The following is a 14,643-nucleotide window of genomic DNA, read 5'->3' as shown; positions in this document are numbered from 1 at the left end:
TTTTTTTTTTTATTTTTTGCAGTACGCGGGCCTCTCACTGTTGTGGCCTCTCCCGTTGTGGAGCACAGGCCCCGGACGCGCAGGCTCCGCGGCATGTGGGATCTTCCCGGACCGGGGCACGAACCCGTGTGCCCTGCATCAGCAGGCGGACTCTCAACCACTGTGCCACCAGGGAAGCCCCCAAGCCAGTTCTTAACATGCACTCATTGAGATCCAGATTGGTCTAGGAAAGAAGTAAATCTAAGCTAGATGAACACAATTGTGTGTGTGTGTGTGTGTGTGTGTGTGTGTGTGTGTGTGTGTGCGCATGCATACTGGGGGAGATGAAATCATTTCTTTAACAATTTTTCCCCCATAATCTCTGAGAAAACACATAGATGGTAATTATTTTCTTGTTACCTGATATACTATTTTAATTGGTCCATGAGTAAAGTATAGGGAAAGCAGTAAAGTTAAGACATCTTGAATATATTTTAATTTCAGTATGAATTGAAATGTACCATATAGAATGATTTTAGAAAATATACAGAGAAAATAACGCTCTTACCCCTAAAATTGGAAATGCTAAGTATGTTGCTCCGAAAAACTCCAAAAACAATGGATGTGAAGCCACAGATAATCATTGATTCTCCTCTAATGATATCAGTATACATTTTAGAAATGCCTGGAAAGGGAAATATAAAATATAATTTAATATAATGCATGAAAATGATGCTCTTCCACAGGAAACACAAAAATAGAAGAGAAGGAATATGCTAGAAAAAAAGGAGACCATAATGGGATGGGTCCATATGACAATCACGATCATTTTTTAATTTTTCCATTATTCCTTCTATATCTCCAGTGGCAAAGGAACATGGCAATAGCACTTCTTGAAGTGTCTATTGCCTCAAAGCATGATAGACCTTTGCAATGAGACAAAACACTTCTCAGGTCACTACATTTAGCTTGAATAAATATGAATCGTTAGACTCCAAAAGAATCACATTTTAGAAATAAGTACAAAATATGAGCTAGTAATTCTACTCCTAGACATATACCCAAGAGAACTGAAAATATATGTCCACACGAAAATTTGTACATGAATGTTCATAGCAGCATTTTCATAACAGTCAAAAAGTGGAAACAACACATAGTCCTTCGGCTGATAAATGGATAAACATATGTAATCTATCCCTACAATGGAATATTACTCAGCCACAAAAAGGAATGAAGTACTGACTGATACATGTTACAACATGGATGAACCTTGAAAACATTATACAAAGTGAAAGAAGCGAGACACAAAAATCACATATTGTATGGTTTGATTTATATGAAATGTCCAGAATAGGCAAATCCATAGACAGAAAATAGATTATTTGTTGCCAGGAACTTGGGAATGCGGGAATGGGGATGAATGACTGCTAATAGGTATGAGATTTCTTTTGAGGCTGATGAAAATGTTCTAAAATTAGACAGTGATGATGGTTCCATAACTCTGTAAATATATTAAAGACCACTGAATTGTACAATTTAAAAGGGTGAATTTTATGATATGTGGGTTACATCTCAATTAAGCTGGTATTTAAAAATTAAGCACAAAATCTTATTGGCACTTAACATTCATTAACAGTTTAGTTTAATGGAAAATATAATCAAATTAATTGCCTAGTGTTATACAATTTATAAGTAGGGTGATAGTGATTGGTACCTGCCCATCCAGTATCTATCCTCTGTTCTTGGTAACAAAACTGGTTTTATTCAGGGTGGCAATGTGCTCAGATAAGTGACAATTTTTCCCCAACTCCTGGGCTTCTAAGAGTGGCCACTGAGACATAAGTGGAAGTTACTGAGTGGAACTTTTGGGAAATTTCTTGGAGGGAGAGGAGACTTGCAGCATCTTTCTGACCCTTGCTCTTCTTCCTTTTCCTGCCTGAAATATGGGGTGATGGCTAGAACTTTAGTAGCCAACTTGTGATCCTGAGGATGGAAGCCATACACAAAGGGGAGGAGCAGATAAATAAACCCCACAATAGACTGCTGTCATTTTGTTTTAAATATTATCTTTTAAAGAGATTAAAAATAAGAAAAAGTCATATTTTCCCATCTGTTTACAATTACGGTATTTTTCATTCTTTTGCGTAAATGAAATTTTCCATCTGATTCCATTTTGTTTCAGCCTGAAGGACTTCCTTTAACATTTTTTGTAGTGTAGGTCTGTTGGTGATAAATTCTTTCAGCTTTTATACGTTTAAGTCTTTTTTTCTCCTTTACTTTTGAAAGATATTTTCACTGAGAATTCTAAGCTGGCAGTATTTTTCTTTTAGGACTTTAAAAATATTGCCCACCATCTTTTGCCTTGCAATATTTCTGAAGAGAAGTCTGTTACGATTATTATTTTTGTTTCTCTGTAAATAATGTATCTTTTTTCTCTGACTGCCTTTTAAATTTTCTCTTTACCACTGGTTTTTAGGAATTTGATTTTTATGTGCCATGGTGTAGTTTTCTTTGTGTTTCTTTGGCTGGAGGTTTGTTGAGCTTCCTGAATCTGTGGCTTTACAGTTTTCACAAAATTTAGAAAATTTTCACCCATTATTTCTTCAAATATTTTTTGTTCCTCCCTCTCTCTCTCTCCCCTCTCTTTAACGAATTGTATATTAAGGCACTGAAGTTGTCCCACAGCTCACTAATGTTCTGTTTATTTATTTAGTTTTTTTTTTTTTTTAGTCTTGTTCTGTCTGTGCTTCATCTTGGATAGTTTCTATTGCTACATCTTCAAGTTCACTAGTCCTTTCTTATGCTATGTCTCATCTGATGTTAATTCCATCCAGTGTATTTTTCATCTCAGACATTGTGGGTTTCATCTCTAGAAGTCTGATTTAGGTCTCTTTTATATCTACCATGTCCAGTGGTGTGCTGATAAACCAGCTTTCCAAAATTATAAAAGGCCTGATTTGTAGCATTTGCCAACTTCATGTGCAAACACTCCCACAATAACTAATTCAAAGCTACCAAAGGTTTAACCACTAGCATGCAAAATTCCTAATTATTTAACAACTGGCTCTCATAAGCTGATGGGAGCAATCATACCCCATACTCAATCTTTCTTCTAATTTTTTGAACCAATGGAATATAGTTACAACAACTGTTTGTTTGTTTCTTTGCGGTACGTGGGCCTCTCACTGTTGTGGCCTCTCCTGTTGCGGAGCACAGGCTCCGGATGCGCAGGCTCAGCGGCCATGGCTCACGGGCCCAGCCGCTCCGCGGCATGTGGGATCTTCCCGGACCGGGGCACGAACCCGCGTCCCCTGCATCGGCAGGCGGACTCTCAACCACTGCGCCACCAGGGAAGCCCACAACAACTGTTTTAATATATTTGTCTAATGATTCTATCATCTGTAGCATTGCTAGGTCTGTTTCTACTTATTATTTTTATACTCTCTATGGGTCATATTTTCTGGCTTCTTTGCATGCCTCCCAAGTTTTTATTACAGATGACAGAACTGTATGTTTTACCTAATTACGTGCTGTATGTTTTACCTAATTAAGTTCTGTATTTTTCTGTATTCTTATAAATATTCTTGAACTTTGTTCTGGAATGCAGTTGTTACTTGGAAACAATTTGACCCTTTTGAGGCTTGCTTTTTAGATTTGTTAGGTAGTGCCAGAGAAGCCTTTAGTCGAAGGTTAATTTTCCATTCTACTGAGGCAATAACATTCTGAGTCCTCTACCTGATGTCCTATGAATTATGATGGTTTTCCATGCTGGCTGTGGTAAACATAAGGGATTTTTCCCTCTGCTCCTTTTAGTATTTTTCTACCCAGACTTGGGAAGTTTCTTCACATGCATGCACTAATGAGTAGTCACCCAAAGACTCAAGTGGGCGTCTCTGCAGCTCTCAGAATTCCTTCTTCAGTACAGCTTTCATTTGTGCAGTAATTCGCCCCATGAACTCTTAACTGCTTTGGCCTTCCTGGACACCCAACTCTGGATCTCCCCTACTCAAAGAAACCACCAGGCTCCACCTAGGTTACCTTTCCCTACATGAAGACCTGGAAACTCTCTCCAGGTAACAAGCTGCGGCAAAGGCAATCAAGAATGCAGCTCTTTTTTTCCTTTCTTGGGGATCACTGTCCTGCACGGCCTGATGTACACTATCTGAGAACTGTTTTTCTTTTTCATATATTCTGCCTAGTTTTTTAGTTGGTTCAGGCAGAAAGGTAAATCTAGTCCCTGCTACTCCATCTTAACTCTAGGAGTTATATAGAGGGAACCAGTGTTCCTGATGAGTTCATGGAGCTGCGGGCCAGCCCTGGACTTCTTTTACTTAAGAGCATAAACCCAAATTTAAGAACATGTGACACACTAATTTAACCACAAATTGATATAGAAAGAATTATAAAACTACATGGTTTTTTAAAGCAGCTGTTTAATATATTCTGTTGCATCAAAATCCAAACTGATCACATTAAATGACACTATTTTTTTTAATCCAAGCAGAACTGAATCTGATTAAGATTCTACTTTTTTCCTTTGGTGTCTTTGAAACACATAACAATTTAAAATGTATAGCTGGGGGTTCTCATTATTACTATTCTTAAGATACTCTGTGTAGCTGAAAAGAAAGTAAATCTCTGCTTTCCAGTGTTTGATCTGAGTATATGAAACATCAGAATATTCAGATTCTATTTATCTTTACAAAAACTCTCCTGAAAGATAGGATAAATACCAGGATAATATAGAATTTCTGATAACTCAGTGCCTGATTGTGGATCAATATTCAGGCTGTTTATTTCTGTTCTTTGTGCTTCATTATTGTAGCCAATAAAGAAAGCGAAGAAAATAAAAGGCAAGGTAAGTTATAATCATCTTATACTACTACTTGTTACTAACTTTGACTATGACAGAAGACACAAAATACTCGTTACACAGGTTTGAAGATTATTATTAGCCCATCTGATTTAGCTGGTCAAGAAACACTTTAATTCTTCCCTCAGATTCAGTGAGTCAACCAGGAGCAAGTAAAGCATAACGTTTGTTGTATGAAGTTTTGAATTTGATGTATAGTTATTTTTAACAGTAAAACACCATAAGAATTACTCCCCACATTTTTTATTGGCTTAATGTGAACTAACTTATATTCACTAATTCACTGTAAAATTTGGAAAAGTAAAGAATGAAATAAAAATCATCTGTAATTCCACAACCCAGATAAAACCATTTGAATGTTGAAGTCTTTTTCAAAGCATATAATTCCTTTTACTTAATTGAGGTCATACTAAAACTTTGTAGTTTATTCCTTTACAAGCTCCCATTCCAGAATTGTTTTAAAGTAAAAATTGCTTGAGCCCTGTGCATTCTTTTAAAATAGGTAATGAATAGACAAGTTCCTTTTAACTTGCATGTGAACATCCACTACTTTTTTCAGTGGGTCAGGCCACCTCAGACTTAGCTTGTGCAGGTTTTATAGTGCACAAGGGTGCCACATCAAATGAAACACCAGTCACACTGTAGGAACTGCAGTTTTGTATATTATTATGGTAATTTTAGACATATGGCAAAACATATTTTTCCTTAAAAAAGTAATGTATTAGGACAATTAGATAGAAAGGATCATTTTTTATCTAATTCACACAAAGGTAAAGATGTCACTAGGTAAGTATGTCACTGAATCCAGAACATGCACCACCTTAGTATTATTGACATAAAGAAAATATCAACTAAGTCAAATACCTTTACTAGTTTTCTTTTAAAGAAATCGAAGACTTCTACTCCTTTTCTGAAAAAATTTTTGAATATGGAAACAGCAATAAATAAAGTTTATAGTCTATTAGAGCCTCTTACACTCAAGAGATTGCACAAAAGGGAGCAGGAAGGTAACGAGGTAAATAAAACAAGTGGCAAATACAAATGGCTAAAAGAGAAAAAGGGATGAAGAAAAGATAGAAAAAAACTATACTTATGGGGAAAAAAAGAGAGAAAGAGGACAGGATCAGACTCTGAGAAATAGCTGGCACAATTTAGAATATCACCAGCAAAAGTGTCAATACCTCATGTTTTCTCAACTGTAAGTATAAATGGGTGTAAAAATGGGACTATCACCTCTCTGGTGGGTTGTCCCGCCCCAGTTGTAAGGCAACGTTTTTCCACTAAATATAACTGAAACCTTAAAATTGGTTAAATATTTCTGAGTCAAAAACAGAAATCATAGCATCTAACCATTTTATGTTTTTACTGCTGTGTTAATAAAACAGGATATTTCAGAGTGCAATTACCTTTTACCAAATAAGATGGGAAGTAATGAGAACCCCTAACCCTCTTGGGAATAAAGTTTTATTGAATATCATATTTGCCAGACTATACTTTCACCCCATTTCTTTTAAATAAACTACAACTCTCTCTCCCACATGCCCAAGGTTAGCTGCTCCAAAATAAAGGCAGTTCTAACAAGAGGTACCTAGGCCTCAGAAAAGTGCCATTAGAGGTAGAGATGAATCTCTACCTTGTGGCTTAAAACTCAATGGAATGGAAGAATGCTTACTTTTATCACCTTCTAGAAAGATAACATTTTCTCTTGAAAAAAATTATTTGAGATTATTCATCCCAGATCCCAGGTTGCCTTATCCACTTTGCATACTTTAATCAATGCTCATCTCCAAGAGAAAAAAGCACAAATATCTACTCTGCTGGATACACAATTCGTGCAAGAAAAATAATATCAAAAGGAAATAATTTATCCTCATATCTTCAAAATAAGAGAGAGAAATAAATCTGACATACCAATAGTTTTCAGTGAATTCACAGAATGAACAGGATCTGTCATGCCAAGGGTCATGCTAAAGAAGAGGCAAGATTGCAAATCCCATGAATCTTTATTGGATTTCAGAACCACATATCCAATTACGATGAATGCCGTAGAGAAGCTAATTAATCCGGTTAACACAACCTGTGAAATGAATTCATAACACAGTATTAGATTTAACACCTAAACATGGTATGACTGCATTTACTCTTGTAAGAATCAGATCTTGTTATATATTTTATACAGTTACTCGGGAAGATAAATGTAAAAGGTATTCTAGTTTACCTGCCTCAAAGAAACCATCCCTTCCAAACAAACGAAATACTACCTGACTATGAAAAGACCAATTCACCCATCTTTCTTGCTGCTATTCCAGCTTCACAGTTCTCCACATCAAAATGTTCTAAAATGGAATGCAAATTTTTCTTGCTTCTGTGTAAAACATTTCCTGGTGTTTCTGAAGTGATGATCTGCAGGGCTCCAGGCAGAAAAAAAGGTAAAACAGTGGGCAAAAAGCACACGCCAGCTGATTTGGCTCCCTTATTAAGTGCTTTCTGGAAGAAGCCATGGTCAGCAAACTTTTGTATACATTTCATTGCCCAGCGGTTTTCTAACACTACCACATCTGTCAGGGATGCTGGGAAACGTAGCACTATTTTACACTGGGCCCACTACCATTCTACACAAAATACAGTAAGTCACTCTGTTAGTGAGAAAGAAAGGAATAGGCAATCAGCAATGCCTGCCTTAAATACAGCAACAGAATGCAAAACTTTTAAACAAGCAGAAGGAACAAAAAGGATAAAGAAAACTGAATCAATTGATTTTTAAAAATTTATCTTTAATTTACATACAGTAAAATTCACTCTTCTGATGTATAGTTATATGAGTTTTGACAAATGCATACAGTCATGTAAACATGACCACAATGAAAAAACAAAGCAGATCCATCACCCAAAAAAATTTCTTCATGCTGTCCCTTTGTAGTCAATTTCTTCCCTCATTCCCACTCCCTGGCAACCAATGATCTGTTTTCCAAAGCTATAGTTTTGCCTTTGCTAGAAGGAAGGTCTATGAATGGATGAATGGAATTATACAGTATGTACCCTTTCAAGTCTGGTCGAGTCTTAGCGTAATGCATTTGAAAGTCTTCCATATTGTGCCTATCAATAGTATTCCATTGTAAGATGTGCCACAATTTCTTTATTCATCACTGGCTGAATAACATTTGAGCTGTTTCCAGACTTTTGTGATTTTTTTTTTTCTTTTTCTTTTTTTGGCTGTGCTGCACAGCTTGCAGGATCTTAGTTTCCCAACCAGGGATCAAATCCACGCCCTCTGCAGTGGAAGCGCTGAGCCCTAACCACTGGACTGCCAGGGAATTCCCCAGACTTTTGAGATTATGAATAAAGCTGCCATAAAGATTCACACAGAGGTTGAGTAGAAATTAAGTTTTCATTTCTCTTGGATAAATACATAAGAGTGGAATTGCTGGGTCATAAGGCAAGTGTATATTTAACTTTATAAGAAACTCCCAGACTGTTTCCCAAAGTGACTGTACCATTGTGCAATCTCAGCAGCAGTGTACGAGAGTTCTAGGTTCTCTGCATTCTTACCACCACTTGGTACTAATCAGGTTTGTTATTGCTGCTGCTGCCATTCTAATAGGAATGCCAGTGGTATCTCAGTATGGTTTTAATTTATATTTCCCTAATAACATTTAAGATGTTGAGCATCCAATAACAAAAAAACAAACAACCCAATCCAAATATGGGCAGAAGACCTAAATAGACATTTCTCCAAAGAAGATATACAGACTGCCAATAAACACATGAAAGAATGCTCAACATCATTAATCATTAGAGAAATGCAAATCAAAACTACAATGAAATATCAACTCACACCAGTCAGAATGGCCATCATCAAAAAATCTAGGAACAATAAATGCTGGAGAGGGTGTGGAGAAAAGGGAACACTCTTGCACTGCTGGTGGGAATGTGAATTGGTACAGCCACTATGGAGAACAGTATGGAGGTTCCTTAAAAAAACTACAAATAGAACTACCATATGACCCAGCAATCCCACTACTGGGCATATACCCTGAGAAAACCATAATTCAAAAACAGTCATGTACCAAAATGTTCATTGCAGCTCTATTTACAATAGCCAGGAGGTGGAAACAACCGAAGTGTCCATCATCGGATGAATGGATAAAGAAGATGTGGCACATATATACAATGGAATATTACTCAGCCATAAAAAGAAACAAAATTGAGCTATTTGTAATGAGGTGGATGGACCTAGAGTCTGTCATACAGAGTGAAGTAAGTCAGAAAGAGAAAGACAAATACTGTATGCTAACACATATATATGGAATTTAAGAAAAAAAATATCATGAAGAAGCTAGGGGTAAGACAGGAATAAAGACACAGACCTACTAGAGCACAGACTTGAGGATATGGGAAGGGGGAAGGGAAAGCTGTGACGAAGTGAGAGAGTGGCATGGACATATACCAAAACGTAAAATAGATAGCTAGTGGGAAGCAGCTGCATAGCACGGGGAGATCAGCTCAGTGCTTTGTGACCACCTAGAGGGGTGGGATAGGGAGGGTGGGAGGGAGGGAGATGCAAAGGGAAGAGATATGGGAACATATGTATGTGTATAACTGATTCACTTTGTTATAAAGCAGAAACTAACACACCATTGTAAAGCAATTATACTCCAATAAAGATGTTAAAAAAAAAAAAAAAAGATGTTGAGCATCTTTCCAAGACATTTACATATCTTCCTTGGTGTTTCAAATCTACTAAAATCTTTTTCCCTTCTAAATCTATTTTTAATCACAACAAATATTACCCCCAAAATCCAAAAAAAGCCCATCAGAGATTCTCAACCTGGATAAAATAACAAAGTCCAACTGTATATTATCAAAAAGACATCTAAGCATAAGGACATCAAAATCTTGAAAATAAAAGAATGGAAAATTTTTAGCACACAAATACTAACCAAAAGAAAGCTAGTATAACTATAATAATACCAGATGAAATTGACTTATGACAAAGGCATTATTTGGGACAAAAGGGTAACTAAATAATGAGGAAAAAATTAGGAAAATAACCATACTTCAACAAAAATCAAAGAGTTGATATACAAAACACATTCTCTGATCACAATGTGACAAGAGAAATGATCATTTAGAAGCCGTATTTGGACATTTAAAAATGACTTTTAAATAATTAACAGGTCAAAGAAAAAAGTATAATAAAATTTAAGTAGGAGGGATAAAAATGAAAACACTAAAATCTAAACATTTGAGGTTAATATAAAAGAGTTGTTACAGGAAAACTTAAAACCTTAAATGTACAAAATGCAAAAATAAAAAAGCTAAAAGTCAATCAACTAATACCTAGCTCAAGATGTTAGAAAAGTACAGAATAAAATCAAAGAAAATAAAACATTTTGAAAAGAAAAATAAAATAATCTGGCAAGCATGATTAAGAAAAGAAAGAGAGAGAGAATGCATAAATAAAACAACCAGAGCAGTGAAAATGTACAAATCTACAGATAGACAGCTGAGATGAAGTCAGAGGTGGGATTAGGATCCAGGTTCTGCCGTTTATCAGCCTTGTGACCTCTGAACTACACTCTGCTTATATGTGAAATGGAGATAATAACTCAGTGCCTAGTCACAGTGGTCACTCAGCAAATATTCATTCCTTCTCCCTCCCCTCAACTCTCTTTAATTAGTGGTTTTGCAGAATGAAGGGGATAAAACAACTAAAAATGTGAGATTTATGCATTATTAATCTTCTTCATAGAGAGTCAGATTCTCTGTCAACATGAATAAGCAAGAATGGACCATAATTTGTCTTAAAATGTGTTCTTACCTGCCAAAACACATTCTTGAGTATATAGAAGTCCACATTCAAAGCAGCCATAAATATAATTAAAGGTGAAAAATAACAATAAATTGAAAAACTTGGTGTTCTTAGAAGAGGGTAGACAACTTGGTGCATCTAAAGTAACAAAGGCAAACAAGAAATTAGTTTGCTACCATTCTGAAGTATTAGAAATTAAGTTGATGCTCTGTCAATCAATATAAATTTTATAATATTCCAATTTGCAACTAATGAGAGATTATCTACAAGGCTAGTCCTGGGGGTCTTGTGGTAGATTTCCTGATCTAACTAACCATCCACCTGAGTTAAATGCATAGTCCTCTACTCACCAGAAACGTGTGTGAGTTTAGGCTACACAAACATTGCTTGTGGTAAGTAATCAGTATTTTCAAAAGTCGTACTTCACCATCGGTGATCCCTGAGGTGATTTTAGGTGGTTCACAGATAGGTATTTTTTATTTGACTGTTAGATAATTATTTTAATTTGCGTAAGAGGAAAAAAAGAACTGTGCATGGATACTTGTGATTTCACAGATATTTGCTTAGGATTTTAAAATCTTTCAGTGAGTCAAGTAGAGAAAAATAATACCTAGATAATAGTACAGATCGTGTATATAGGACATAAATCATGAAGGTTATACACAGATGAATGGAAAACACTAACAACAACAATGACTGAAGTGCTATAAATATTCCCTCCTAAAAAGTCTTTGGCCCAATTAATAGTTTAATCTTCATTGCTTAACATCTCTGTGCCTCAGTTTCCTCATCAGTAAAATGGGAACAGAGTACCTACTTCCACTGGGTTGCTGTGAGGATGAATGAATTAACTCAAGAGTTAATAATAAGTTAATAAATTTATTAAAAAGAAAACAAAGAACTTAAAAGGGAGCCTGGCACATAGTTAACACTAAAAAGATGTTAGTTGTGTGGTGTTTCAGAAGAATAACAAGAGGCTTTTACAATCCTAAATAGGTACAAGCATTGTCTCCACTTCTTTTTAAATAAAAGAATGAGTGGAGACAAATTGTTGTTGATCACACAGCTATACATTTGAAATCATGTCAATAAATTAAATTAATGAAGTTTTTCTTGGATCTATGTTTCATATGATGCACGCTTTGCATTTAATCTGGTAGTTAGAAAATAGTAACCTTGCTTCATCATGACAGTAACTGTTGCCTTTTGTAACTAGAGTCTCCGACGGTGCTGAAGACAATAGCAGGAGAGAGTCCAGTGTATGTACAGGGGAAGGAAACAAGAGTAAGGACCAAAGGCAGGTGACGAAGAACCCAAGAACGCAATCACATTTTACTCACTTCCAAATTACTGCTTTAAGTCTCTCTAATTTGTTTCCTTTCTTGGATGGTTTTCCATTTTCAAAAATTTAACACCAGATAAATTTTTCTCAGTAGCTCGTCACATAAAAGAAATAATAATTCCACTCATTCAGGGATGGGGATGGGAGTTGACCTTGTTTTTGGTCTTTGTTCTTTAATCTATTCTCTAAGTTTTCGTATGTACGTCACCTCAACAAAATTGTAGGCCAGTTGTCCTATCAAAAATCCAACAAGAGAAAGAATCGTCAAGACAATGACTTCAGAATTCTTTAAAAATGCCCTCAGAAGTCCTAAAAAAAAAAAAAATACATGTATGTGTTATTTGGACATAAGGTATGGTTTAAAAACAATTTAATATTACCTCTCTCTAGGTATTTGATTTTAAACTTCCTCTGAATGTCATATCATCATGAATAAACAACTGACAGCTGTTAGAAATGCTGTCTCTTAGTATAAGACACACATAATGAGGCATCACTCATAGGTGAATTTGGAAAATACTGAAGTTCCAACAACCTCCCATTTGCCCACCCAGTGGCACGTTAGGATCACTGTATGGGTATCTTGCCTATGGATCTGATGATGAGAAATTATGAAAAACCAAATTTCATACCTATAAAGTATGCCTTATATTAATCATTACTCCTCCTAAGCTACAGTAACATATATTCTATAGTTTTCTTAAAAGAAATACTTTTAACTGAGATCTAACCATAGGGAAAACTGCCTTCACCAGCAAGTGTGAAAAGACACTAGCTATCCTATTTATATGTATTTTCTTGCCTTAAAACTCCCTACTCTAAGATTATTCAGCTCATCACCTCCTGAGGCAATATATCGACTATAATCCAATTAATTTATGCCTAAAGGCAAGACTCATTGGCATCTCAGAGTCTGCATTTCCTTCCTTCCAGCCAGAGGTCATGACACATCAGTAAATATTTTTTGAATACTTCTTATGCATAAGGCTAGCCAAAGAAATGCTTCTCAAACTACTTCTGTCATGCCCTTTACTGCTGGAGCACTTGTCTCTATGTAATCATAAAGGATCCAAAGCTAGCGAAATACATGGTCAACAGCACCTTCTAGTACCAAAAGGGACCAAGGTCACTAATGAGTGTTTTAAAGACCCCAGAGAAAGCAATTTCATTCCCTGAAATGAGTAAAATTGAAGTTCTTCATATGTATTTGCTTCGTTGTTTGTTTCTTTATAGTCTTCCTAGTTCCAGAAAGGATTTTAAAGCAGCTGACATTTTTCCCAAATAAAAAAACTTTTAAGGGGACTAGAAAATTTTCTCTAATTGCTAGCACTGAATTATGGAATAACACATCTGTGTTTTTTAATACGTTATTTTATCTGCATGAGTATCATTCACCATACCTATCGAATTCTTAACCATTGCTTAAGAGACCTTACAGGTGAAGCTTTTCCTAATTCCCCACTAGGGGGTGGGTGGGTGGTGCATCTTCCCTAAAGAAAAATCACATAAAAGCTATACTAGAATGGACAAAATTGATGATGTTAACCAAACAAGTTGTAATCCATATATCTGAGTTCTATTTGCCCCATTTGCCCTCCTCTCATTCCAGATATTTTGGTCACGTTAGGCCTGGCAGGCCATCAAGCAGCCAAGCAGTGTGAGGCTCTCCCTCTCCCTTGTTACCAGAGATTCTGGACCATACCTTTATAGTTATACTAACGACACTGCATTGTAATTATCTGTCTGCCTGTCTCCCCCACAAGAGGTCTCCTTGAGCTTAAGGACTATCTTATTCTCCACACTGCTGTGCTCAGCAAATGTCACTGAATGAAGGAGCACAGTATAGGTGATACTTACAAATAAATGAAACAAGACTAATAGCATTCAGTAACATCTTATAATTTCACTGGCCCCCTGCTTTTGTTATAGTTGTGATTACATTCTGCACTAAGAAAGGTTCAGAGGGCAGAGGAGAGATGAGGTATAAAAACAACCACCTTGGGGCTTCCCTGGTGGCGCAGTGGTTGAGAGTCCACCTGCCGATGCAGGGGACACGGGTTCGTGCCCTGGTCCGGGAGGATCCCACATGCCGTGGAGCGGCTGGGCCCGTGAGCCCTGGCCGCTGAGCCTGCGCGTCCGGAGCCTGTGCTCCGCAACGGGAGAGGCCACAACAGTGAGAGGCCTGCGTACCAAAAAAAAAAACAACCACCTACCTCCCAAAACAACAGTGGAACATACAAGAATTGGGAAATACTCCTTTGTTGGCATGTAGTCAGCTGACCGTCCACAGAGTAAATCAGGCTGGTTACCTTCTTTTTGCACCCAGAAGGACACGTTTGCTTTTGCCATTGCTTTTTCAGTCCCAATTGATGAACCTGGATGAGAGTTACTGTTGACACTTTCACTAGTACAGACTAATCCGTTATGATAGACAAAAAAGAAGACAATGAGACTTGCCAGGACCCAATCCATCCACATTCTTTCTACCTAAGATTATACCATACTCAGATATAAGCACATTTCTTCTTGCCACAAGGTACATGTTAATACTGCCTGTTCCACCTTTGCTCTAAGAACATTAACAGCAGTGTTAGTGTTTCTTCCTCATACTGCTCCGTGTGTATGGGGGAGGGATTG

General features: G+C 36.6%; 1 protein-coding gene across 1 annotated transcript in view; it reads right to left on the bottom strand.

The window, feature by feature from the left end:
• SLC9C2 (solute carrier family 9 member C2 (putative)) overlaps nt 1–14,355 on the bottom strand; it is a gene marked incomplete at its 3' end in the record, with an annotated part of 73,227 nt that extends 58,872 nt beyond the window's left edge. Inside the window, exons 1-5 of the mRNA XM_024758779.1 lie at nt 14,220–14,355; nt 12,215–12,315; nt 10,674–10,802; nt 6,764–6,929; nt 548–664 (exon numbers count right to left, since the gene is read on the bottom strand). Of these exons, the coding sequence (XP_024614547.1) occupies nt 548–664; nt 6,764–6,929; nt 10,674–10,802; nt 12,215–12,315; nt 14,220–14,355 (649 nt within the window). The remainder of the gene's footprint in view (nt 1–547; nt 665–6,763; nt 6,930–10,673; nt 10,803–12,214; nt 12,316–14,219) is intronic.
• Nucleotides 14,356–14,643: the final 288 nt, after the last annotated feature.

Source organism: Neophocaena asiaeorientalis, unplaced genomic scaffold (genome assembly GCF_003031525.2).
Source record: "Neophocaena asiaeorientalis asiaeorientalis breed wild unplaced genomic scaffold, Neophocaena_asiaeorientalis_V1.1 scaffold182, whole genome shotgun sequence".
NCBI classification, from domain to species: Eukaryota; Metazoa; Chordata; class Mammalia; order Artiodactyla; family Phocoenidae; genus Neophocaena; species Neophocaena asiaeorientalis.
Note: the sequence above shows the minus strand (reverse complement) of the source record. Positions and strands in the feature narration are given on the sequence as shown.